The 22,426-nt window shown below is 39.2% G+C and overlaps 2 protein-coding genes across 6 annotated transcripts; one reads left to right on the forward strand and one right to left on the reverse strand.

Annotated features, from left to right (window-relative positions):
* The first annotated feature begins 831 nt into the window (after nucleotides 1-831).
* On the forward strand, nucleotides 832-15,191 carry LOC115684404 (formin-like protein 18). Of its 4 annotated transcripts, none has more exons than XM_056318890.1 (17): nucleotides 832-1,407; nucleotides 2,356-3,056; nucleotides 3,933-4,154; nucleotides 4,243-4,844; nucleotides 6,454-6,571; nucleotides 7,184-7,255; nucleotides 8,639-8,737; nucleotides 8,859-8,900; nucleotides 9,813-9,893; nucleotides 9,991-10,041; nucleotides 10,121-10,202; nucleotides 11,196-11,290; nucleotides 12,438-12,509; nucleotides 12,590-12,706; nucleotides 13,549-13,617; nucleotides 13,728-13,794; nucleotides 14,511-15,191. In XM_056318890.1, the coding sequence occupies exons 1-17, from the start codon at nucleotides 1,335-1,337 to the stop codon at nucleotides 14,651-14,653; spliced, it is 2,706 nt and encodes a 901-aa protein (XP_056174865.1). In that variant the 5' UTR covers nucleotides 832-1,334; the 3' UTR covers nucleotides 14,654-15,191. The 4 variants fall into 4 exon arrangements, with proteins under 4 accessions (XP_056174865.1, XP_056174864.1, XP_056174863.1 ...); XM_030609136.2 differs by having other exon boundaries at nucleotides 835-1,407; nucleotides 4,243-6,338; XM_056318888.1 differs by lacking the exon at nucleotides 8,639-8,737 and having other exon boundaries at nucleotides 834-1,407; nucleotides 4,243-6,338.
* A 2,914-nt stretch (nucleotides 15,192-18,105) lies between these two features.
* LOC115684359 (probable WRKY transcription factor 40) lies at nucleotides 18,106-20,454 on the reverse strand. 2 transcript variants are annotated; one of them, XM_056318679.1, is made up of 5 exons: nucleotides 20,265-20,454; nucleotides 20,058-20,129; nucleotides 19,145-19,438; nucleotides 18,872-18,992; nucleotides 18,106-18,724 (listed from the first exon to the last, which is right to left on the reverse strand). In XM_056318679.1, exons 1-5 carry the CDS (start codon nucleotides 20,337-20,339, stop codon nucleotides 18,357-18,359), a joined length of 930 nt encoding a protein of 309 aa, XP_056174654.1. In that variant the 5' UTR covers nucleotides 20,340-20,454; the 3' UTR covers nucleotides 18,106-18,356. The 2 variants fall into 2 exon arrangements, with proteins under 2 accessions (XP_056174654.1, XP_030464952.1); XM_030609092.2 differs by having other exon boundaries at nucleotides 18,106-18,728; nucleotides 18,876-18,992; nucleotides 20,265-20,449.
* Nucleotides 20,455-22,426: the final 1,972 nt, after the last annotated feature.

A 22,426-nucleotide genomic window follows, 5' to 3' on the forward strand; every position in this document is an offset into this window, starting at 1 on the left:
GTGTTTATTGAGCTTGGAATGTTCGTTAGAACTTTACTTTTAAATTATATATCTTCTTCTCAACATTTAAAATCTAAACTTATATAATCACTGGGGCTGCCCTAGTGGCCACCATTTCTAGATGGGAATGGGAATGTGGGGAGTTCGAAACTCCCCTCTTCTGGATAGGAGGCTTATGTGTTAACGGGGCTTCCTTATGTGGGCTCACGAGGGGCTAGCCAAGCTCTTCATAGGGGAGCTCCAAAGTTGAGGAATACATTTGGTCAACAAAAAAATAAAAATCTAAACTTATATATGAAGATACGGAAAAGTTATCCATAAATGTATGAAAAATTAAACTAAAAAGCTATGGAAACATTGAAATTACTTTCATTTGTCAAAGGATGATTGCAGCTTAATAACCTCTTAATATTGCTAGTTGGGTTGCTTCATACGACCGGGATTGGACATAATGCAGCAAGTAGATACACGTGCCCTCATGATGTACATGAATTTAACGTTAGATCAAATATCGAATCCTGTGAATTTTAGGCGACGGTATATCGGATTCGGCGGAGACTACTATCCAAAATCGTGGAATCATGCAAACATAACAAATCGATGCGACGTCCCAATGCAAAAAAAGGAGGGGGGGTGTCCACGTCCGTAGAAAAAGGTGACGTTAATTGCCCTGGCGGGACAGAAAATGGAACACAAAAAGGAAGCATCTTTATCATCCTCAACAGAGGAAAATAGACAGAAGCAAAAGCAAAAACAAAGGGTCGGAAAAAGAGAGAAAACAATAGAACAGAAAAGCCAGCAGCATCACGCACGGACGCCCTCGCATTGGAGACGAGGGACAAAGCTCGGATCTTTGTTTCCCCACACATTCCCCCCTAATGACATCCTTAAATCTTCCCAAACCGTATCTCAGTTCCTCTCTCTCTCTCTCTCTCTCTCTCTCTCTCCTCTGGGAAAACTGAATGGCATTACCCCACGTCTCTCTCTCTCTCTCTCTCTCTCTCTCTGCTCGCTCTTTCACTTTCCATGGATTGAAAGCTAAGTCTCTCTGTCGCTGACGCTCGAAAGCGAAAGTGTGGATGCGAAGCCAAAAAATTTGTACCCAGAAGTTTTAACCTTCAAGACCCAGCAACAATCCATGCCCACATGCCCCCCCCCCCCCCCTGCCTCCGAGGCCATCATTGACGTCGTGTCTCCGCGTTCTCGTCTTGTCTCTGTCGCTGTGACGTCGTTCCTGCGGTCCGGCTATATATGGGCGACATGGGTTTTCGTTTCTTGTGCCATGCGGGTGTCTGAATGTGGTCTTGTTCTTGGTTCATAGCGCTCGATAGGCAATGGGATTGTTCAGGAAGTTCTTTTACAAGAAGCCGCCCGAGGGGTTCTTGGAGATTTCTGAAAGAGTCTACGGTGAGCTTTTCTTAGTCGATGATTCAGGGTGCATTGTTTGTAGGTTTCACTTTTAGGAGCTTCTTTTCAGTTCATTTTAGACTGTTGGCTGTGGATGGATTGAAGTGGTGTTAATGGCGATAGCTTGCAAGGAAATTGTTTGGTGCTTATATTCGCTCTGTCACCATCTTAAAAGGAATTTCGGGGAAGCTATTTTGTTTTGGGCAAGTACACACCGGCGGTGGCAGAGTGAGCTTGATCTAATGGGACACTTGTATTTGTGGGATGATAAGAAATTACCTTAAATTGATTAGCACTGCCTGTGGAAAGAGTTTTCTCTTGTGTTGTTTGTTACTGAAATGCATAAGGCTATTTGTTCCTTCATTTTGCTTGTGAAGTGCTGGCGAAGTGAGGGAGTCTTGTCTTATGGACTACAGAAGTGGAGTTATTCCTCTTTCGGTAAATTCTTTGTTTGTCGAGCAGGATTTAATGCGCATTTCAAATAAAACCTTGTGAAAAGGAGTTCCTCATGAGGTTGCATTTATGCATCATTTCTGATCGAGTAGTTTCTTTGTGTGACTTTTAAGTTGTAGAGATCAACCGTCTACAGATTCTACATCCATGATGCGATTGAATGTAACTTGCGCTAAAAGGAGTTCTACAATGAAAGACTCTAGATGTCTTGCAATGAATGGATTTTCTGCAATAAAGGACTGTTGCAGGCACTCGCTCGATTTTCTTTTTTTCTATCCTTATAAAGTAAATTCTTAGAATTGCCAACATAACTCACAGTTCTTCGTACTCTATTTTTCTGAGATGTGCGTGTTACCTGTGGATTCACCATTGGTCCTCTAGGGAGTTGATTTGTTTATGTCCTGTTATCTTTTCGGAGGTATCTTGTATTTTATCATCTTCTCTAGGAATAATATTCACCGGTCTTGTTCATTTATGGTGGAATTGTAACTGCAGTGTTTGATTACTGCTTTACCACCGATGTCTTGGAGGAGGATGAATATAAAGTATACATTGGAGGCGTAGTGGGTCAGCTCCGTGACCATATCCCCGATGCCTCTTTCATGGTGTTCAATTTCCGGGAAGGAGAGAACCAAAGCCATATTGCCAATTTATTGTCTAAATATGACATGACTGTCATGGATTACCCTCAACATTATGAAGGTTGCCCCATACTTACCATGGAGATGATCCATCACTTCTTAAGATCCTCCGAGAGCTGGTTGTTACTCGGGCAACAAAATGTGCTACTGATGCACTGTGAAAGAGGTGGGTGGCCAGTTTTGGCATTCATGTTGGCGGCACTTCTAATTTATAGGAAGCAATATATAGGAGAGCACAAAACATTGGATATGGTTTACAAGCAAGCACCTCGTGAACTCTTGCAGCTGATGTCCCCTCTCAATCCATTGCCTTCACAGTTGAGATATCTGCAGTATGTATCAAGAAGAAATGTCGGCTCAGAGTGGCCCCCGCTGGATAGAGCTCTCACATTAGACTGCATTATACTAAGATTAATTCCTACTTTGGATGCTGAAGGGGGCTGCCGTCCCATCTTCAGGATATATGGACAGGACCCATTTATGGTCGCTGATAAAACTCCCAAAGTCCTGTTCTCGACACCAAAAAGGAGCAAACTTGTTAGGCATTACAAGCAGGTAGCTTTTCTTTTATCCTGCTTCATGGAATAACCTTATATCATCATATCTCAGAATTTCATCGCCTACTGTCATCGCTATGTCATAATTTCCTTCCTTGTGCTTTGTTTGGATTCTCAAATTATGCTTTAGACCCTAAAAATTGGATCACATCCTCACTTGTGGGAGAGGAGCTGCTTCTGCACTATTAGCGATACTTCTTCAACTTTTAAATGGCTTTCATACTTCTCTTCTCTGCAGAAAATTTTCTTTGAATTTTCTTGATATGAAGCTAATTCAAATGAAAAGGATTTGTTTATACCACAATGGACAGTTCATGCTGAATACATGCCAATCTGTGGTTAAACTCAGTTTCTTGTCTTTGATTTGCTATGGTCAAAATTATACATCATCTAGAGCCTGTACATCTTGGGAATAGCCTGGAGGTCACTCCATTGTGACTTCGAGGCCATACCTGGAAACTGCCTCTCTGCAGAAGCAGGGGAAAGGCGTACACCCAACCTCCCTAGACACAATGTGGGAGCTTCGTGCACTAGAACGCCTTGTATCTAGAGTGGAGACAGAGTCAAAGAAAGTCTGAGTCACGGCATGAAGCTTGAACTTCGAACTTCAAGAAAAACTGCTGTATCTCTAACCACATTAATGTATACAATCATATCGTGGTGGTCTCGGTTCAGAGAGTTGTTTCATTCCTATGCATTTCCTCGCTGGATGGTACAGTTAATTTTATTTGCTTCAAGGCACTTTGTAAGGGCCACTAGCAAGTCCTTCTCAATCATTAATTTGTTACATCAACTATATTTCCACTGATTATTGCATGCATTTCATGATAAAGTCAGCACAATGAGAATGTAATATGCATATATCTCAATACAGGCAGACTGTGAGCTAGTTAAAATTGATATCCATTGCCACATTCAAGGCGATGTTGTCCTTGAGTGTATTAGCCTGGATGATGGTCTTGAACGTGAAGAAATGATGTTCAGAGTGATGTTTAACACAGCTTTCATAAGGGCAAATATCTTGATGCTTAACCGTGATGAAATCGATGTGTTATGGAATTCCAAAGATCAGTATCCCAAGGATTTTAGAGCAGAGGTATGGTGTGTCCCTTAAATTAATTATAAACTGATGCGAACTTATTTTTCTTAACAACAATTCGTGTTCTTTAATTTGATTTTGGTAGATTCTTTTCTCGGACATGGATGCTGCTTCTTCTCTTATTCCAGTTGAGTTGCCCATTAATGAGGAGAAAGAAGGCCTGCCTGTGGAAGCATTTGCTAAAGTACAAGAAATCTTTAGCAGTGTGGACTGGACTGATCCAAAAGCAGATGTAGCACTTAATGTGCTCCACCAAATCCAGGCAACAAGTGTCGTTTCTGAAAAACTGAAAAGTGGTGGTGCTCAGTATGATGTAACGAATTTGTTGTTGGACTTAAGTCTGGTGAAGGACAGTGAAAAGCAGAAAGAACCTGAAGATAGAAGCGGGGATGAGGCTCCTGTGAAACACTCAACGCCTCCTTTAAAACCATCTCAAGATGATAGTACAACTATCAAGAAAATGGAAGCGCAAGAAGGACAGGCCCTCAAGCAGAAATCCATCTTTTCCTTAGAACCACCTCAAGATGCTGGCTTAAGTGTTCAAAAGGTTGAGGTTAAAGAACCACAGGTTTCTGCCCAGCGACCTGATCCAGCAAAGCTTATTTCGCAAAGATTACCTCGCACTTCTCTGTCTGCTCCTATTTTGAACGCTAATTCATTACAAGGATTGTCTGTTCCTGTGTCAAGGTATCATAGTGCACCTTCGGCTCTCGGCATTACAGCTTTGTTGCAAGACCATGCTGCATCCAACAGTGACGAATTCATCGATCCATTGACAAAATCATATATCCCTGCTATTTCGTCTCCCATGTTAAACATATCTAGGCCAATGCAGTCCCGTACAGTGTTGAATCCACCTTTGCCACAACCATTACTGGTACTGCCACAACGGCCACCTCTATCTAGTAATTCAGTCGGGCCACACACAGCTGTAGATAAGCTTTCTCAAAATGCTCAATTAGCCACGGAATCAGATGACTCCTTGCTAAGTGAAACCTTCGGGCCAACACTATCTCCATTAGATGACAATGCACTTGAGCAAGGTGGTCGGTCATCAATTTCATCCCATCTTTCACCTCAATCTTCTTTGTCAGGGCCATTTGATTTTCCTGCTACCAAGATCTCATCTCCACTTCCTCCTCTAGCTCCTGCTTCTCCATCCCTAGTGGAATCTTTATCCAACGTTGCAGAAAGCTTGTCTCCAAATACCTCTTCTCCAACCCATGTCACTTCAACTGTTGCCGCATCCATTGGCAACAACTCCTCTCCATCTCCTCCCCTTCCAGCATCTGAAGTTTCTGCATCAGCTGCTTCCCTCATTTCCAGGGTGCCCTCCACAAAGCGCTTGGCAGTTGTTTCCAAGCCCCGACCCCCACCTCCACCTCCACATCCTCATGCTGCCTTGGATTTTGGGACTGCAGCTCCAGTGCCTCCAGCTCCAGCTCCAGCTCCACCTCCTCTGTGTACTGAACCTGCCTCGGGTTTCGTGATTGCGCCTCCACCTCCACCTCCACCTCCGCTTCCTCCTAGTTCTTATCCTGTTTCAGGTTTCGTGACTACACCTCCAGCACCTCCACCTCCACCTTCACCTTCACCTCCACTTCCCTCTTATTCTGGCAGAGCCTTAGCTTCTATGGCTGCACCTCCTGTGCCTCCGCCTCCACCTCCTCAATCTGCCCCTCTGCCAGGTTTTATGGTTACACCTCCAGCACCTCCCCCTCCCCCACCTCGATCTGGTCTTCTGCCAGGTTCTACTGTCACAGCTCCAGCAGCTCCACCTCCCCCTCCTCCTGGCTGTGGACCTGTGTCAGGCTCTATATCAACACCTTCAGCACCACTTCCTCCACCTCCTCCTGGTTTGACACAGAGAACATCCATTTCTAAGAATTCTGCAACCATTCCTCCACCCCCTCCCTTAGCTCCTCTAGGTAAAGAGCTTTCAAAAGCTAATAGTGTCTCTCCAAATTCTCTCACTGGAGGGAATAATGGATCTGTACCTCCAACTCCTAATCCTCCAACTGCACCATTGAACCCAAAGGGGCGTATTTTATCGCGTTCAGGTCTGAGAAACCAGGTTCAACAAAAAAAAGCAAACCTGAAGCCTTATCATTGGTTAAAACTAACGAGGGCTATGCAGGGAAGCTTATGGGCGGAGGCACAAAAGTCTGATGATTCTTTAAAGTAAAAACTGTTCAATTTTCCATTTTTTTGTGCTCATAAGCAAATCAAGAGCTTTCCGGGCAGCCTCTATTCTATTTTCCGAAGTTTTTAATATCTATTTGTTAATTTTATACAGGGCTCCAGAGTTTGACATGTCAGAGCTTGAAAGCCTTTTTTCAGCAGCTTCAACTTCAGGTAGCACTCGTGGAAAATCAAGTCGTGCTTCTGGACGTAAATCTGATAAAATTCAGCTGGTACTTCTGCTTGTGCTGTCTTATTCTGTAATTTCGAACTTTTTCCATCGTTTATATGTCTTATTAATACTATATCTGTATGATTTACATCTGCTAGCCATAAACTAATCGGTTGATTTCCTATTTGCTATTTGATTTAAGTAACAATAACCAACCTTGTATCATCTTGAGTTCAAGCAGATCTCATTGACCTGCTGTCTGCTGAATTTTGCTGATCCATTTTTTACAAGTTTTGCATGATGAAATTTCTGATGAAAATTCCCAATGAAAATTCCCCTATTGTCGTCTCTTGGGTTGATGAGTATTGGTAACCCTGTAATGGAAATGAGGATACAGTAAAGCTAAGATCGTCTGCAGCTGCCAAATTGGCCGCGTGTTGGTTTGAATGAGAAGTTGATTCTTGGCAGTTGTTAACATAACTTGTAAATTAAAATGTAACTTGGCAGCTGCCAATGCCGCCTTTGCCTTTATTGCCCAAAAAGAGATTATTCTTGTGTTCTTATAGGACGGACCCATATGTGGTCTTCTGCCTATTTATTACTTTTTTTCTATCTTGTCACCAGTTTTTTGCTGGTAAGATTTCTGATGAAGTTAGAAGACTGTTTCTCACAGGTTGATCTTCGGAGGGCATATAACTGTGAGATAATGCTTACAAAGGTCAAAGTTCCATTGCCCGATTTGATGGTAAGCTAAATCTGACATAATTAAACAATTATTTGGAAGTCCGGAGTCTGGATGAAAAAAGGTGTTTCTGTGGAGTCTATGGGTGCCATGATTTAGATATATCCCTTCCATAGGATGGGGTGTTGCCATTTTATAAGCTAATCATTGCATGATTTGATATATGTCAAGAAGTCGAAAAGTTGGGCTGGAAATGTGTTTCTGTGAATTCTAAAAATGGTCACACTGTAAGATAAATATCTTTCATATGATGAGATGACGCTGTTGTCAGGTTATCAAGGAAACTGATGGTTTTTTCATCTTTCTGAGAAATGATGTGCTTCTATCCCTTCTCCAGTTGTTAACTGGATGGGCTGCTTCTACTCGTATTCTTATATGGCATCATGGCAGAATAAGATCAATTACATTGTGCTAACGATAAAAATTTGATCTGTAATCCATAGATTTGAGTAATGTTCAGTAATGAGCTGCCATGGTTTTGTACAGGGAGCTGACAATAAGATGACTTTTGCTCAATTGAATGGTGTAAATTTTCCTACAAAACACATTCTCTTTGGCATGTAGCATAATGTAGAGGGATATCAGTAAAGTTTACTCTTGGGAAGAAAATTGGGCTGGCGAAGTCTAACAAGGCAAGATAACATGACCCGAGTAGGAAAACTTCCCTGAACATACTGAGAGAGAGAAAATTGTAATGATTTCCAAGATGATATTCTAACTTGAATGACTTAAAAAAAAAAAACGAACTGGCATGTATATAACATGTTAAGAGTGAATTTTTGACATTCAGTGTTAACAAAAATTGGCACTAATAAGAAAGAACCCGTAGCATGCTAACATTAATTATTGCCTATCCTTGCAGTAAACTTGATTGATGTATTGCATTGTGCATTCCCATATAGGAGATTCTCGCAGATCTTATGAAGGCAGTTCAAAGAAACAATAACTGCAACTTACGCTTAGTTACAGCTCTGAATTGTGAATTATTTTCAGGAAAGATAGATGAACCACGAACAAAGTGGAGTTTTTTGGTAATGTAGTGTTGACCCTGCCTGTGGTGTGATGTGTATTGGGTCGTATATTAAAATTCATAACCATTGAGAACCATGCCTAGCAGAAGTTACTTTGCTAATAAAAAACTAGTGACTATGCAATAGTTCGATTTACATTGACATTGCTTTTGCTAGCTAATTTGTGTAAACCAATTACGGACTGATGGAATTTACTTCAACCTTTGCTGAAAGTTGTATTAAAGCTCATTTCAATTAACATGGCTGCTTCTCTTTCTAGATAGCTCTTATTGAAACTTAACAAAATATGGTTACTGGAAAAAATTTTCATGTGTCCTTTTCTCATTTAATGCACATGCATCCGAATGTCATGCAGAGTTTTGTCCTTGCCCTAGATGATTCGGCATTAGATGTGGATCAGGTCAATAACCTTATAAAGTTCTGCCCAACAAAAGAAGAGATTGACTTACTCAAGGTACTTTATGATATATGTACTCTGTCAACATGATTCTCTCTTTTTCATCCTTGAAAATGAACTTGTTGCATATTGATTATTTTGGTCTTTTCTCTTATGGTTTATCGTTTTCCTGTTCTAGGGTTATAATGGAGACAAGGAAAACCTGGGAAAATGTGAGCAGGTTAGTAATTTTCATTGTCATTTGGCTAATTGCGATATGAGTAAACACAAGATCACATCTTGATGTCCACTATTTATTGTTCTTCAAACTTTCTTCTTGCAAATCTTTATATTGATTATATGACACCATTGAGTGTAAGGCTATAGCAAATCATTTTATTAAATGGAAATCACCTTGAGGGAAACTGAAAACCAATGTTGAATGTGGATCTCCATAGTTGCAAATCTGTTAAAAGTCAAGTTCCTTGGCAACACCATTTTGCATCATTTGATAATGCTTCCATAAACGGTGAATGTCGATGACATTTCCCAAGTATATATGGAGTATAGCAAAGACTTTTGGAGAAAGGGCAGTTTAGATAGCAAAGCACTTTACAAGATCCAGAAGAAAAGTAAAGTGCTGTTCTGTTTTTAAAGAATTGAACCTATTCCTTCATTCAGTCATTCTTTTTTTTTTCTTTTCTCCATATAGAATCCATATGATAGAAATAAGCACCGTACAAGATAATTCTTCCAAAACTGCTTTCCTTAAGATGTTGACTTTGAATGGTCCAGGATAGATCCTACCATACAAATCTGTATGGATCCAAACGAAACAATACTATTGGCATGGCTGGAGTTATAAATGATTTTGTTGTCAATATGTTCAATATTGATTACTAATTGCAAACACTTACTTGAGAATTGGAATCCTTGTCGAGCAACATGATAGGTTGTTGATTTATTATCCATTTCCTTACTTTTTAAAGATACTTTGGTATGTTAATGATAAGTTGATTCCTGACCTTCCACCTTTTTCCTTTTTAATGGTTCTGGTTTTGTAGATGTTCGTGATTGTGCAACAAACCTCTTGCATAAATCCATGTTATAATATATACTTTGGTTTCAACAGTCTTGTTTATTATTTTGACAGTTCTTCCTAGAATTGCTGAAAGTTCCGCGAGTAGAGTCCAAGCTGAGGGTTTTCTCATTTAAGATACAATTTCATTCCCAGGTTAGATTCTTATTTGTGACTTAGCTGTGCCACTTGTTTATAAACTTTACTTCTATACTCCCTCCAGCAATTTGTTTGATTTACTTCATCTTTTCAGGTTTCAGATCTCAGTAGTAGTTTGAATGTTGTGAATGCTGCATCTGAAGAGGCAAGCCTTTTCTCCTTCCATCCTTCCAGCAAAAGCTTTGACTATTTGCATAAATATAACTCTCCTCCAATCTGATCAGATCAGGAACTCAGTCAAACTAAAGAGAATTATGCAGACAATTCTTTCCTTGGGAAATGCGTTGAATCAAGGAACTGCACGGGGTAAGCAAAATGTATAAGTTGATTCTTATTTTGTTAATCCTGCACTACATCAGAAACACTGCCAACCACCTTAATGAGAAGCAAAGAAGCATTACCACTTATGCTTTAGCAGAACAAAAAAAAGCCTGAATTTAAACATCGAAGTGATAATAAAAGAGCTTTATGGAAACTATGGAAGCTATTTTGCTCCAATACTACGACTTCATGTTGTTAACTTCACTGTTGCTTTGCCAAGAATTATTGAATACATGGGTATGTGTTTGGACTTGTTGAAGGAAAAACAAGGCAATTTCAATAAACTTGTAAAGCATTAAATGTATCCAATAATTACCTTACAGTATCAATAATGCAAAGTAAATTAACAACCCACAATTAGAATAATATAAAAAATATAGTCTTAGACTGATCCAACTGCATGAGCATCTTGCTAGTGAAAATATATAATTGGGGAGGCAATTGAGGGTCTAGCAAGATTTTCACTTAGAACTTTTTCTAATACAATGGATATATCTTTACTCAGAACCTTTTGTTTAGATACCACGTAAAATTCTGTGGAACAAGAACCAACTTTTCTGAAAGCTTAAGAGTATGAAGGTATGGTTAAATATTTAATGCTGTAGCAACGGCCTTTGCTCTTCTCTCTTCTAGTTAAGTTAATTATTCTATTTCCCTCTTTTTAGTTCTCTTGGGCTGCTATGTGCAATAGCAGCTCATGTAATTGACACCATGAGTTTTTTTTTTTTTTTTCATGTGCTGTTCATGATTCATTACTCTGCCCAAGCAGTATTTGTCACATCAAAGTACATGGCATGTGAATCACTTATGTGTAAATGTGCTGGGTATGCATCCATTGAGATTGATAGGGGAAGTGATCTTAACTTCTTGATTAACTTGACTCAACTTTCCGGCATTATAGCTTTGTTTCGTGTTGTTTTCCTGAAACTCGGCTCCTACCTGCCTACATTTTCATTGATATAATTCTGACTTGTGTAGGTTCTGCAATTGGATTCCGATTGGATAGTCTCCTTAAACTCACTGATACACGAGCCAAGAACAACAAGATAACTCTCATGCATTATCTTTGTAAGGTAGAACTCTGGTTCTCTTCTCTTTTAACCAAATTTGTTAATCCTTAGTCTCAAGTTCATTGACCTGAATAACATTGCTTGGTAGTTCTTGGGTTGGAGCAGCTGAAGTTAATACTTGTCATAACAACAGAAGTTCATAATCAGTAAAAAGGATTATGAAAAGATATTATGAGTATTGTGCCACTCCATGTTTGCCTGTCCCAAGAAGGTTTACTGAGATAGACTTGCACCAGCAGCCTTAATTTTTATGCTTAATGCAGTCAAATATTCACAATCAACTGGTCTGGGGAGACACCATTCAAGTACGTCTTACAAGGGAGGAACTCATCTATGATGAAATTGCAAGATTTTATTTTCATCCTTATTTGCATTTTTGGTGGGAATTAAAGCATCACTATAATAATGAGAGATTTCTCCATATGTGAAAAAAGTATGGAGCCAGTACCAAGTACTGCTATGAAGAAGGTTATAAATTTACAAAAGAGCAATGCATATGAACTTTTACAAAAAACTTTTTTATTGAGTGTTGGTGCAATTTCTTATTGGCTGTTTAAACAAGCAATCATTCACTTCATTGGTCCAGCTTGTTTCAATATCCAATTGAAACTTGGCAAATCACTTAGGAAGTTTTGATAAAATTCTTAGTACATTTAGCATGATCATTACAAAAATAACAGGTCACTAGAATTTTTAAAGTATTTCTGGTAGAAGGACAGCTTTCAGCATCTAAATTAGCAGATGATATGCTTACATCTGCCTTTTTAAATGGATTAGTGAGGAGAAATCTCATCCACCTATTGCATTTTTCTTATATTAGTACTTTCCGGAAGATGTCAAATTACCCTTGTTATGTGCAAAATTTAAAGAAAGAGAGAGAAATAATGCTATGAAGTTCAATTTTATTTCATTATATGAGATGGTACTGCAAAAATCCCGATCATTGAAAATAGAAAGCAGCTGATTCAGTTTTTCATTCTTCATTATACATTTATTTGTACGTCTCTGCATCGGCTTCAATAAGGGTTACCTTAAACTCAGCTTCTGATGAACATAGTTTGAACTGTGGCCCCTTCCCTAATAGTTTAGCTTGGTGGGGTGTATATGTCCCATAGGCCTTATTTTAATCAATTTGTTGGACAAACTTTAGGTGCTTGCAGAGAAGCTGCCAGAAGTTATAGATTTTCACAAAGACCTTATGCATTTAGAGGCTTCAACAAAGGTGCTTATTTGTTCCTCGTTTCTAATGTAACAAAGTTTGATTGTGTATATGCATTAAAGGCAATAACTTGGAATTTGCAGGTACAATTGAAGTTCTTGGCGGAAGAAATGCAAGCCATTAGCAAGGGGCTTGAAAAAGTTGTGCAGGAATTGGCTGCCTCTGAAAATGATGGTCCTATATCAGAAAACTTTTGTGAGGTAATTTTCTGCATCTGCTCATTCTGTCCTGCTTGATTTTATATGTGGGGTCCTCAAGTGGAGTATCGGACAGCATGATGCATGTAGGTGGCATGATGCATCTTGGTCATACGTGCAATTTGCACTGAGTTTTGTAGTGAATCTCTGGAATTTATTTTTCTCAACGCAGTAAGGCTAACACGGGCATGCTGAAGGGCATCCTTGTTGGTGTGATTTATGAATTCATCATATGCTAATATTGTCAGAGACCTCACTGGTTGTGATGTCATTCGCTGAGTCAGAGGTGCAACTTGTTTTCCTGACCTGACATAGCTCATGTAATTTGACTATTGAACCAGTGATATGGATTGTGAACTTGTCAACAGTACCACGCTACATGTCCATCACAATAAGTGCAAATGTAATGACCAAAGTCATGTAAGGCACACTGGCTGCTCAAGTGCTCAGGAAAGTGAGTTTGACACCAGCGTACTTCTTACTAGTTCAGTGAAAATCTGACTTCCAGGAAAGGTGCCTAGGTAAATGAAGAGTATAACATATTGTTGACTATCTCAAGTTGGGTTTTAGGCTTCTGGATAGTTTAGAGCAATGGCAATAGATTATTGAACAAAATCCAGTTGAATTGTTGAGGAAAGGAATTATAAATAATATCCCAAGAGCATTTATGTAGACCATCCATGAAAATCTAACTATTGGTTTGAGCTTGAGTTATTTCTTTGTTTGATTTGAAAATAGAAAGAGAATCAAATGAACCATTTGCCCTTTTAGGCAGCTGTTGGTTTCTTGTCTTTGCTTTCACTTCCTTGTCACAGGACCTCACCTTTTTACATTGGAACCTTCAGAATCTGAAGGAGTTTTTAGGTATTGCTGAGGCGGAGGTGAGGTCGCTGGCTTCGCTTTATTCCAGTGTGGTATGTACTTATCTTGTTTGTTCGAAGTGCTTGTAGGTAATGATGCTGTATAGTTCAGATGAATAAATTCATTGACAACTAAGTGTGCTTGCATTTGTCAATGTTTCCAGGGTAGAAGTGCAGATGCATTGGCCTTATATTTCGGGGAAGATCCAGCTCGATGCCCATTTGAGCAAGGTTATTTTAATTTTCTGGTTTTACTGAGTGCAAATTTGCATCTCCAGTGCGAGCAATTAACTTGTTTTGAGCTCATATGTTGGGAGGTTCGAGTTGGTCCATTGCAAACTTTGCTGAAGAGGACATGTTTGGATAAGAAGTGCATTTTTTATGCTACATAGATCTGCAAGTATCTTTTTTTTGCATAGAGCTATGGATCAATGGTAAAATAGCTTTAAAGCTTCAGTAAGCAGTGAGGCTTCAGCATTTTTCCTGGAATTTATCTGAGGAGAATGTGAGAAACTAGCATTGTACCAGTAGTTGGATAACTCTCCACTTTGTGTGATTTGTATCTACATAAAAAATTTCAGGCTAACAAGGGGGAAAGATTAACTTTCCTAGGACACTTTTAAGGTAGATTCGCGATAGAAGGACGTTTCGTTTTCCCTATCTGCGTCTTGTTTTTGGCAGATCTTGCAGAAAAATGATGTGTAGATTAAAAGAAATAATCTTCACGCCAATATGATGCATAGATTGGAAAGATATCTTGAGGATCCTTCAATAAATACTCTTTTACTCTTCCCCTGAAGAACCTGAAGTTTGATTTCTTGCATGCACTTTGTCGTTCTTTCTGAGTATAAATTTTCTTCATTTAGACACATGGCTGCCAAGTTTCATGTCATCTAATATTCCTCTTTAGCATTTATTCATTTTCAATTGTCTTGAACTCTTGGCAGTTGTATCGACTCTGCTCAATTTTGTCAGAATGTTTATACGGGCACATGATGAAAACTGCAAGCAGTTAGAACTCGAAAAGAAGAAAATGCAGAAAGAGGCTGAAACACCTAAAATGAAGATGGGTGCTCTTCAGGCAGCTTGAAGTATTGGAAGATCGTTCGAGGAATTGCAAAATGCAAATTGAGAATAGGCGACCCTGGCAACTGCTCGGTCTGGACTTGGTGTACTGAAAATAAGTGGCATCCATCAAATTGTGACAATGTGAAAGTGCATCATTCTCATCTCGAGGATTAGAAGAAGCTTGTGCACTTGAGAGAGGTTCTCATTTCGTGTACAAGGTAAATGGCTGGCAAGTATATATAGTGAAATGTGCGATCCAAACTGGACATCTGTGGCAGGTAGAGAGGAGTAGATCTGACAGCAACAACAAGCCGTAGAGAAGACACAAGTAGTTCTCAGATTGACAGAACACGTGATCGCTTCTTGAGTAAGAAGCTTATCGCCGTAACCATCATCCTATGCTACCATTTGGGCGATACAGATCTGCCCGGTAAATAATAGTTAATTTGCTTCTTGATTGGCTCAACCGCCATATATCTGATTTTGTTGTAAAAATGTTAGCATCAGCAATGATCTTGTTCTTTATCCAATTCATTGTTAGATAATTCGTTTAGTGTTCATTCTGTATATCAAGCAAATTTTGCTGCAAGAATTTCATCAATGGTGAGTAGCCAAGCAGTTATGCAGTTTCGATCTTCGAACATTAGTTTCAAATGACTTAGTTTGGATGCCAAGTTTCGAGTCATCTAATAATCAAGTTGTTTTTAGATGATCGTTTGCTCTAATAATGAACCATGGCTTGGAAATCCAAGATAGCTTGATTGGATCTCCACATTGGTATTTGCAAAATGACAAAGTCGAGCTCAAGTCAACCATATGTAAGTTTGGTGAAATGTTATTATCTTGAAAGCTTAAGATGATGGATCCAAAATAAAGGGATATGCGCATCGAGATTGTTCTGTTTTTCTTTTTGGTTCAGACCATGTATTTTGTCGATTCAATGAAGTCATCAATTTTTTCTTACACCGAAGTATCCGAGTAATGGATTGGTTCGGGAAATAGCGCCAATTGTGTGAGAAATACACATATTTGGAGGAAACAGAAATTGAGCACGGGAGCGAGACTATCTCTCCCGCGTACTAGACGCGCAATTAACGATCTCGAAAGCTCAGGTCGATAAAATAACAACAGAGTGCTTATCCTTAGTGAGCAAGGAAGAGCCGTATCTGCAAGAAATATTGCATGTGGCGGCATCCATCATTCAATTTTCTAGTAATTTCCGACGTCTCATTCAACAAGAACATGTGAAGGTCTAAACAAGAAACTTGTTTTGTTCTCGTTGGTCAGTCTTTACCCAGGGGGGGCCACACTGATTGCCTGCGTTCCGTGTTCGCACGGGCAAAAACTGCAAAAAGTCCGAGAAGCCAAAAAGTCTCCCTAGCGTCAAGCCATAGGAACGCCCCTCTCTCTCTCTCTCTCTAACAAGAACAAGAACCAAGAAACAAGACGACGACATGACCAAGAAGTGGGCAAGATGTTTGCCGATGGTGGAGTCAACATATGCGGCTATGCGTGTATCTTTTCCTACAATGTTCAATGTAGAAATATCATGGATTCCTTTTCTTGTTTTGTTGGTTGTTGACTTCTTGGGTGTTCTAGGCGGGACCAGTCGAGAAAGAGAGGATCGATCAGTGTCGTGTCGTTCTTCGTCGTGCGTGACCGATCCGGTGCGATTCCAATTGGCGTGCTCCAAGTTTGTGGGGGATGTTTCCTAAGGGAAAAAGGGACCCAATTTCGACTATTTTTCCAAAGGAATACGACCCCTAGGAATGGCCACAAACCGCCATGACCCCTTAACGCAGACCTCGCGGTCGTGCTAATCGGACATCGTGTTTCTCGAACTTTGGGAAAATCTCGACGTTCGAGGAAATTCCCGAGGTCGATCGATGTGACATTCACTTTCAATGGTTGAGATTTGTTAACTAGTTGGCTTTTTCGTCAGTCGGTGTCATCCAATGGCTGATAGTTGGTAATTGGTACTAGGTCCATTGATGGTAGACAACCCATTTTCCTAATGGGAAAATGACATAATTGATCATGAACTTTGGTCTAGTATGCATTGTTGTCCTTAAACTTTTAATTTGTTCAATGTAATTCATGAACTTTCGGTACATGTTCAAATTAGTTTCTAGATATTGAATCCAAGGATATCAAAAGTTCAGGGAACACATCGAATAAATTAAAAATTGAAGAACGATATTACACATTGGGCTAAAGTTCATGGACCACATTGAAGAAAATAAAAGTTCGGGAATGATATTGCATATTGGGCCAAACCATTTGTTTACTTATCCCTTTCTTTTTTCTTCTTTACACGAGTACCGTCGATTTCATGATTCGTGTACATATCCGGTCGCCATTGTTATCTTATAATAAACACGTATAATGAGATCAGCAGTGCTCATGTCAAAAAAAAAAAAACATTTCTCCATTGTCAGCAGCACTTGAAGGAAATTTCCAGAAAGAAATGTAAGCAGGGATGTTGCTTGAACTCTTTCTTGGACTTTTATACCAAGGTGAAGGTGGGAATTCCCTATCCTAAGTACATGTTAAAAAGAAGTTTAAAAATTTTGTCAGGGAAGTTGGGTAATATCCCCTATTAATTATGCAAATGATGTCTTTCAAATGAGTAGATAAAATTATGTAAATATATATTTTATCTGTAAGTCCAGCCAAAGAGACATCAAAGTTTCTCTGATGAACTCCTTAAAAAGGATTTTTGTGCCTTTTTTTTTTATCAACCTACATCATTAGTCACCAACATTATGAATGATTTTTAGTTCGACTAGTAAATAGAGAATTTTATTTTCTTTTTGCGAATGCAGAGTTTTTTCATTTGGAAATGAAAAGAAGCGCGCACACAAAAAAAGAAAAAAGAAAAAAGGGAAAGCTAGTGGAGGGAGAAAGAAATTGTGAGGAAATAAAGAAATGTGAAGGGAAAAGAAACCTAATTAATCTAACAAATTGGAATATGTGTCAAATGAGCAGATAGCCGTGTCCAACCATACCTACCCCCAAAAGCGCTGGAACTACTCATATGTGTCAAATTGGAATTGCGGCTGAGCAATTCATCACGAAAAAGAAGAAATAGGGGAGGAGAGAAAGAAGATGAGTGGTAACAATGAAAGAGAGGAAATTGAAAAAATTAAGCAAATGGCATCGTTTCGCTTAAGTTTTTCCATGTTAGGCATCTTTTATGCTGTGTAAAACAAACGATCGATGATGACTGGACAGCCACGTCAGGATTTTCAAACGAAAATTGATTGGAATGACTATATTGGAATTTCATGAAAATGTTCATGATTGAGTTAACAAAATCAAAAAGTTTAAGACTAAATTGGTATCAATACAAAATATTAAAGACTGATTTGGTAATTTTTCCATTAGATTAGTTTTGGTCGCGTATGTTTGAATGTGTGCTATTGTTATTGTAGTGAATGTAAGAAGTAAAACTCGCCTCAAATAAAATAGATGTAGTATAAGCAGATGAACACTCTGTCGTCAAATCACCCGACAATATGCAAGCTACTCAAATTCGACTAAACCTCTAAGCAATCAAGTCGAGTACAAGTAGCTTGTACTCAAAATAAGCTCGTGAGCAGATCAACTTGATGTTCGCATCTTCAATCCAAAACCGACCATCGTCATGACCCGACCATCAAATTCAATCCTCGAACTATATGTAAATCACGCTAAATACACAACTCCGATGATGCCCTGTCCATTCACCACTTCTCAATTCGGGCTTGGTCGAATATCTTTCCCGATATCGCAGCCGCGAGGGCTGCCGTGAAATTGGGATCTCTTTTCAAGGAAGAGGCCATCTGCTGCACCAGAAACTGTTGAAATGGCGCCGTTCCTTCTGTTTCTTGGCCCGGTTTTGCAGATAGAGTGTCGAATCCTGGGCGCATCAAATCCGGAGTATTCCTAGGACTAGGAGATCTCGACTTCGAGGGCGATGGAATTGGAGGGGTGCCGTGATTCAGCCCCTGTTTTTCAGAATATAGTGGAATCACGGGCTCAGACAGGCCCGGGTGGTTGTGCTCTCCTTCATATGTGGCCACTAGGACGGACGGGTCATCAACACTTTTTTGTACCTGAAGATGCAAATGAAGCATGAGAGTGAGATTGAATTCGTTTGGCTACTTTTCATAGATCACGCGATTTCTTGATTTATTTTTGGACTGTGACTGAGTGTGGTCTCCAGAAAATAATTTCTAAGAGGTATAACCAAGCTGAGTTACCTTCTTTTTAACAGAACAAGTTGGGGCAAAGGAACATCTGTAGTAAGCTCTTGGAGAGGGGTTGTCTCTTGTGACCTTTTGACCATATTTCCTCCATTGATAACCATCCTTCACTACCTATAGCAAGTGCAAATTCACAAAGCAAAATAAGTGGAAAAAGAATCAATACAGTGGAATTCACTTGGTACTTAGAGAAGATGAATTTCTTCATGCCGACTCTAAGCTAGAGAAACACGAAAAAATGTTCTGTGTTGAAACTAAGATCTTACAAGGCTCATGTCAGACGCATCAGTTCGGAAATGGATTTTAGAGATCTTGGGTTTGAAGCTGTCCTTTGGCTTCTTGAACATCGGATCTTCGTCGTAACCACAACTCTCTGCGGCGACATTAGCTTCATGCTTCCTTTTTCTTGACATGCTGAGTTCACTTTCGGAGGTTCTATTCTCCATGATAATCAATTGGTTTCGCAGCGCATTGTAGCTCTCGTGCATAAGGGTCAGCGTTTCGGTCAACTTCCTGTTCTCGTGGCTAATTCGGTGATACTCCTCGACCAGTGCACTGGCCTATACACAACAAAACAGATCATCTCTCAGGTTTGATCTTGGTATTTCAAATATTCCAGTTCTAAGAATCGGTCGCAGGGCTTCTTCAACTTCATTGTTTTAAAAAATCGATTCTGCTCTATTTTAAATGACGTTGGTCAGCTACACTTTTCTGGAAGCGCAGGTTTAATTTGACTTTGCCTCTTACCATTTCACTTTCCCTATTGGGCACTGTTGTGACTTCTAACGGAGTTGTCTGAAAAAACTTGAAATTTAGGCCGGTGAACAGCAATACATAGCTGGAAATTTTGCCACGCGCTTTGCGTGAAATGCTCATGTCCATTTTAGAGGGCGAATATGTTGGTTCGCAGACACATTCTCGGCTACTCTAATAGCTGCCCTGGATTCCGATTTCTGTGACAAACTTATTAACAAAAGCAATCGTGTCATGCGGATGACCGAGATTTGGAGTGGAATTTGCTGTAAATTATTGACGATCAAATCAAATACTCGAGAAGAGACTCTTCGCTCTCATTCTGGACGTTAACTGCGTATGTTAGCCATAAGATCTTCATATTTTATAAATATCTCTAGCAATATTCGTATGTCTTGATGCAACTTCTATTGTAGATGAACTCACCTCATGCTTAACAACGAGCTCTTCTCCTCGCCCTCCTCGAGAGTTATCATTTTCCGGAACAATTTCTTTCTTCTGATATAAAAGAAACCGTGAAGAAGAAGACAGACAGTAAGCTGAACATCTGAAGATGTTTCATTTATTTTCACCAAAAAAACAAACAGATAAGATTGGTCACTGCATATCTTTGCAAACATAGGTCCATCTTACCGGATACGACGTGCTAAGCTCTAGGGAAGTGTCCACTATCCAATTGGATTCCATCGGATCTCCGCTTGACGCCATCAAGAACCGGAAAAAGGAAAACCTGGAGTGATGAAGTTTAACTCAGAAATCTTTCAGAACAGTAGATGAAGGGACGCACACAAGAATGGCGTTGCAATTTATAGCCAGCTTGTTGGTTGAGTGAAGAAGACAGAGAGAATAAAAAAATGAGAAAACAAGAAATGTGTACACGTTAAAGAGAGTTGCCGCGAAGTATCGTTTATGTTGGTATCCGTCGACCTCTAGGAAACCAGAAAATAATAATGAGAAAGAAGTAAAACTAAGAGAAGGGTCAAGCTCGGGTCTAGACCAAAAAGGAATTCTAGTTGTTTCCAAAATCAAGCGGGACCCAATGAAAAGTTTACTTTTTCGCAGCCTGGATTTATTTATTGACTTGACTTTCAATGGTTTTGCTTAACTTTGAGCAGAAATTTGTACATTCTTTTAGATAAATTTAGGCAATATATGACCACTTGATTAAGCGAATTATAATATTCGACCCATCTTGGATTTGCCCTAGGGGTAAGAGTGCTTCCCCATCACGCGCATAAGAAGCGGAGAGGTTTCGCACTAGGAATGTTGGTCCGTTTTTAGATTATGGCGATTGTGTGATGATCTAGATTTTGTTATCAGTTCTTTCTCTCTATAATAAAAAGAGGGAAAATTGTCTGATCATTCCTAAACTTATTATACAGATGCTAATTCAGTCCTAAACATTTCAATTTTGCAAATGTTGATCTTAAACCTTTGCGTAAAATTTCAGTATAATCTTTCCTGTAAATTTTCGCTAGAAGCTAACGTGATAGTGTGCCACGTAGGACGACCGGTGATGATTTGATTGTTACGTAAGTAATTTTCTGCAAAAATTGGCAAAATGGACTACATTGGAATTGCGAGCAAAAGTTAGGGCTAAATTGACAAAATTGAAAAGATTGGAACTGAATTGGCATATGTATAATATATATTTATAACTGGTTTAGTAATTTTCCAATGAAAAAAAGGAAAGAAACAACATCATCACGTGTTTTCTTGTCCGTTTGAACAGGAGGGCTTGTTTGAGCCCAACATGGTCATAAATGATGTAATTTCTCAAAGTGTCAAAGGTATAAACCTAGATATTTCCTTACAAGACAAGACCACCAGCACCTGGAAGGCTTATCCAAGATGTGGAGTGACATATGGTTATATCCTTTGTTACGCAATCCCATGTTTATCTAGTTTTCTACCAATTCACATTGGGTGGTTGACCAAGTGTTTGATTCCCCCCGTGGTCGACTTACATAAGTTGCTGCGGTTGGAATTTGGCTTCGGGTAAATTTGCTACTCTGATGCCCACTTTGATTTGTAATTTCACTCTAATCACTAAACCCACAATATTCATCATCTTTAATTCATCACACTATTCAAGTAAAGCCGATAACAAATTGCCGACATGGTTATTATCAGGCGATTTGAGATTTATTAATGAATCTGTTATCGAATCAGCTCCTGTTGTTCAAGATTCATTAGTGAATTCTTTCATTTATGTCGCCATAACCATCTTGTAATTTGATTCTAGGATTGTGGAAGATCGTTTCAAGGGCTACTTAAAGAGTAGCTTGCTCTCACAAATTAAAGTTCCGTGACCAAAGTTATAGTATATGAGTGATAACTAAGAGAGTGAAACATAATCCTGTCGCACAAGAACTTAGTAAACAACAAACCGATGAAATATGTTCATTTCTCTCACACAAACATAGATCTTCACATCACTAATAAAGAAGATGAGTTAGATTTTTTAAAGTGGCAAAATAAGGATTCACATATTTGTCATGTACTAGCTTCCATCGAAATTAGCCGATAGGAATATCGAGGCATAATACAGGCTCGATACACATAAGTGAAAGAACAATGATGAACTGCTGCCTTATAAAGAAGGGAAAACCCATATAGATGCGGAAATGCAGGAACCGAACCTCAACATCTATTGACTTTGAGTTGAGTGAGCTATTGTTGTTCTAAAACTTTAAACTTTAAGAAAATGACGCAACATTTAGGATATGTTTGTTTGAGTGAAAGAATTTTTTCGCTAATTATTTTTTTTGGATTTTCACGCGTTTAGTTTGCTG

The sequence above is a fragment of the Syzygium oleosum genome, unplaced genomic scaffold (assembly GCF_021117445.2).
Source record: "Syzygium oleosum isolate NSW1041296 unplaced genomic scaffold, Sole_v2.1 Sole_v2.16, whole genome shotgun sequence".
NCBI classification, from domain to species: Eukaryota; Viridiplantae; Streptophyta; class Magnoliopsida; order Myrtales; family Myrtaceae; genus Syzygium; species Syzygium oleosum.

Bases quoted from the DNA above. Each gene is read 5' to 3' on its own strand.
- LOC115684404 (XM_030609136.2), top strand. From the start codon at position 1,335: ATGGGATTGTTCAGGAAGTTCTTTTACAAGAAGCCGCCCGAGGGGTTC. The intron at 3,057-3,932 runs GTAGCTTTTCTT...ATCTCAATACAG, and splicing joins TTGTTAGGCATTACAAGCAG to GCAGACTGTGAGCTAGTTAA. The intron at 8,738-8,858 runs GTACTTTATGAT...TTCCTGTTCTAG, and splicing joins AAGAGATTGACTTACTCAAG to GGTTATAATGGAGACAAGGA.
- LOC115684359 (XM_056318679.1), bottom strand. From the start codon at position 20,339: ATGGCGTCAAGCGGAGATCCGATGGAATCCAATTGGATAGTGGACACT. The intron at 19,439-20,057 runs GTGAGTTCATCT...TGTTGTGTATAG, and splicing joins AGCTCGTTGTTAAGCATGAG to GCCAGTGCACTGGTCGAGGA. The intron at 18,993-19,144 runs GTAAGATCTTAG...CACTTGCTATAG, and splicing joins ATGCGTCTGACATGAGCCTT to GTAGTGAAGGATGGTTATCA.